Here is a 4,428-nt window from a genome sequence, read left to right as displayed (position 1 = left end):
TATAACTTTGTGACATGATACAATGCCCATTAATGAACAGATCAAATATAAATGTCACAGATTGTAGCCAAAGGTTGATTTCCATCAGCATTCCATTGCAAAGAAACAAGCCCAGGGCTCCCACTAATTCAGCGTTATAGTGAGTTGTATTTTTCACAAGTGGGAAGCCGGTCCCTAAAAATGATGCCTACATTAAACCAGTCCGTGGTGCAAAAAAGTTTGGGGACCACTGATCTGGACGATATTGGCGATACATTGCTAATATTCCTATTGAGTTGTTAGCATTCATCTAACGCTGATTTCCTTCCAGACCGCAACTCGACGGCCCCCTCCCACACCGTGCATATATGGCTGCTGTGGGTCACCTTGGTGACGACCCTCCTGGAGGGTCAGAGGTGACCCCTCTGGCCGCCATCCCAAGAGGCGAACATTCAGACCTGCCGTCTGTGAGCTGTACCTGCGGCATCCCCATCACCAAAGATCCACGCATCTCGAAAAAGCAGCAACGCCGCCGCCGTCCTCTGGCAGATCTCCGTTGGGACAAAATGACAAACTGTGATATATGTTGGGGGGAAAAAAGACACAAAAATAATCAAAAGATCATGATGTGCTCATTTTTTAGGGTTGGGGAGACTCTTTACGAGCACAAGAGGTGAGACAGTTTGTAAAGCACAAGAACAATTTTATGAAGAAAAAAAAAATATATATATATATATATCTTTGCAAGGCGGCTGAATATAGATGCTGCTGACATTTGGAGGAAGAAATTGAACCAGACCCTTCTCTGTGTATCTTTATCTTCATTTTGCTTGTTTTTCACCCAACGCCCCACTCAACCCCGCCTCAAGTCACTCTCTGCTTGGTGCTGTACTGAAGAAAACCCTTAGCAACATTTCCCCTTCTGTTCGCTTCAAAGACGCCTCCTCCCCGATCATGGCTGCCTATGTATCTTTTTACACTGTGCTCACGCGTCCAAGCGACGGTGCAATGGCAGAACGGACGACGCCAAGGAAGCGGCGACGGTTGGACGACACTCTGTGTCGAGGACGTTCAGAGTGGAGGTGAAGTGTGAGTGAGGCCTAACATCAAGTCGTGTCGCTCCGCCGGACACATAAGAAGCCACTTTTCTTTCTGCCATGAAAACAAAGTGCCTTCCAGATTACGACGGCAAAATCGTGAGCTACATGGAACACACGCGCTTCGTCCTATGGGGCTATTTTCTACACGTGTGTCTCTTTCGCCCCACAAGTGCTGACAACGTCGCTCTTGTGGAGTATCGGGCTCTTCTGGTTCCGGGACACAAGTTTCGATGTTTCCTCCTAATGAAGGATAAAAAAAGACACTGGAATGACTTCTTCTTCTGTTTTTAAATCAAACATTGCCGCGAGAGTGACCGCGGCGGCGCCTCACTCGTCTCCGCCACCATTTCTACGACAACAGAGTAAAAGATGATAATAATGATAATAATAATGTCGATAATAGTCATGATATTTTATTACTCCAGCGAGAATGTTTCTCTGCTTTTACACAAACTGTGAAATTTGACTGTCAGGAGGATCTACCTGAGACCATAACCTTAACCAGCGGGGATTTTTAAGAAATGTATTGTCAAAAAAAAAAAGAAGAAAGAAAACAAGAAGTATTCTGTTTATTGTTGCTTATGACAAATGCTTTGAGAACTCGTGTCCTGTTTCTTCATTTTCTTTCTTTTGCCATTTGCATCGCTCCAACATCCCAGCCCATGGAAACTCTTGAGAAGCAAAGCGATGTGTATAACTTGTAAATGTTGAAGAAGCTCTTTTGCAGAGGTTTATGATAAATGTTTTATGTTGTTGTGTCCAGGAAGCACAACCATAAGTGTCATTTCTCCACGCATGTCGCTCCAGTCGCAACTGAATTCCGTAGGATTCCTCACGAAAAGCAAACTGACATCAGATGTTTACATCAAGTCATCATAGAAGGGATGATATACAGTGGTACTTCCACTTTTCATATATTTTGGTTCCCGCCAAAATTTCTGGCAAAAATTTTGCATACATTCCACGTGAAAAACTAAACTGTTTGTCCGCATATAATTCAAGGTAGTGCTCACACAAATAATTCACGCATTGGTGACTCAATCTCTGTGCTTTTTTACAACTGCAAAATAATCCACCATGAGACCAAAGAAAGTTGCCAGTACCCTTTGCAACTGTGAAATATTTTAGTAATCGGATATTTTACTGAAAATTCCCTGGATTCTTCAAATAATGGGATAAAACATGTTTGTTTGGTTAATAATAAATTATAAATATATAATGATAATAATCATACTTGCCAACCTTGAGACCTCCGAATTCGGGAGATGGGAGGGTGAGGGGTGTGGTCTGGGGTGGGGTGGGGGCGTGGTTAAGAAGGGAGGAGTATATTTACAGCTAGAATTCACCAAAAGTCAAGTATTTCATATATATATATATAAGTGAATTCTAGCTATAAATATATATATATATATATATATATATATATATATATATATATATATATATATATATATATATATATATATATATATTTATTTATTTTATTATATATATATATATATATATATATATATATATATATATATATATATATATATATATATATATATATATATATATATATATATAAATAAAATAAATACTTGAATTTCAGTGTTCATTTATTTATACATATACACACACATAACACTCATCTACTCATTGTTGTAGTTGAAAGTGCAATGCTTTGCAGCCAGAAGCACAGCTTGCTGCTTACTAAAAAAACAAAAACACTTACCTTTCACTATTTGAGTAGCCTTTGTTTGCCATTTGCGTACTGGCGAACGATTTCTGAATCCGGGAACATATCCTTCACGGATTTGTTGAAGACATCCGCAAATGAGAACGGGATGTTGCTTCCAGCTATCAGCATAGCCATCTTTGTCTCGGCATATGTTACACCCTCAGGTCTCCATTTAGCGAAGTGGCCCATAATACTGGGCTGTGACCGGTGCTGCACTGCCGCCACCTTGTGCTTCGCTGACTGTTCATGAGTGAGTATATCTGTTCGGCCACCGTGTTCAATGGAGAAGTCTGTTCTACAAAATTTACAGGCAGCATACCCCTTCCCCTTCGAACTGTCCTGGATAAACTGAAATTCTTGTTTCCATTCGTTTTGGAACTTACAAGCGTATTTCTTCATCTTACTCGTCGTCGGCGTCGCCATGGCTGTATCTTCCTCGTTCTTCTGCTTCGTCTCCTTGTTGTGTGCGCAGTTGTGCACTCTCTAAAAGCCGTAGATATTATAACGTGATTGGGCAGGCACGCTGTTTATATCGTTGGAAAGCGGACGTGAAAACAGGCTGTCGACTCGTCACTCAGGTCCGCATGGAGCTGGAGGGGGCGTGGCCTCCAGCTCCTGCTGGAAATCGGGAGATTTTAGGGAGAATATTTGTCCCGGGAGGTTTTCGGGAGAGGCGCTGAAATTCGTGAGTCTGCCGGAAAAATCGGGAGGGTTGGCAAGTATGATAGTAATGGATTAAATTTATATAGCTTAACAGAGAAGTGAGAACCCATCATTCATTCACACCTGGTGGTGGTAAGCTACATTTGTAGCCACAGCTGTCCTGGGATAGACTGACGGAAGCTTGGCTTAAGATATAAGAAACAATACAACCGCTAATAAAACAAATCTTGTGTTTCTAATACAAATAAAGTGCATTGCAATTTACTTGTCTTTGAGAAACAGCATCAAATGTAAACATTGTAGCCCATTTCAAAATGAATCATATCCACTTGCATTTTTACAACCTGTTCACTAAACTAGAACATACTTTTATTCTGGAATTATGTTTTGACTTTAAAAACCGGAAGTAGCGTGTGTTTGCGAATTAGCGATTAGCGCTAGTAAATTGTTTCTAAAACTCCAGTTTTGCATCGCTGTGGCTGTATTTTCAAAGTAAGTAAGTAAGTACATTTTATTTATAAAGCGCTTTTTGCAGATAAAATCACAAAGTGCTATACAAAACATAGGTGAAGTAAAACAACAATTCAATTAAAACAACAGGGGCAACATCATAAGAATACAAAGTGGATTAAAACATTAAGTAACATTACTTTGCTGTCACTACTGACAATCACTTAAAGTCTGCTAACATCAGTAAAGCCAGTATGTCTTATACGCTCATACTACGAGCTAACAGTTTTAGCTTGATAACAGTCATATCTTTTATCTTTACCAATAAATTAAAACTGGATTCCTCAAGGCAGAAAAAAATCCTCTTATCATATTTTGGAATCGAGGTACTCGAATGACTTAAGGATTGTTATTGACTTTGCTTAGCTAATACAGTAATAGGTTGTAGCTAAATGCGAAATAGGGAGAAACCACCATATGATTGTTTTAATAAATATATTTTGAAAACAGCCG

At 39.8% G+C, this 4,428-nt stretch overlaps 1 protein-coding gene across 2 annotated transcripts in view; it reads left to right on the top strand.

Annotated features, from left to right (window-relative positions):
* The window catches only part of LOC133648689 (MAM domain-containing glycosylphosphatidylinositol anchor protein 2-like), a 562,410-nt gene extending 560,486 nt beyond the window's left edge, over window positions 1–1,924 (top strand). For both annotated transcript variants that reach the window (XM_062045021.1, XM_062045020.1), the window contains exon 18: window positions 311–1,924. In XM_062045021.1, the coding sequence (XP_061901005.1) occupies window positions 311–399 (89 nt within the window). In that variant the 3' untranslated portion in view covers window positions 400–1,924. The remainder of the gene's footprint in view (window positions 1–310) is intronic.
* The last annotated feature ends 2,504 nt before the right edge of the window (window positions 1,925–4,428 follow it).

This window comes from Entelurus aequoreus, linkage group LG04 (assembly GCF_033978785.1).
Source record: "Entelurus aequoreus isolate RoL-2023_Sb linkage group LG04, RoL_Eaeq_v1.1, whole genome shotgun sequence".
NCBI lineage: Eukaryota > Metazoa > Chordata > Actinopteri > Syngnathiformes > Syngnathidae > Entelurus > Entelurus aequoreus.
This window is presented reverse-complemented; position numbering and strand designations above follow the sequence as displayed.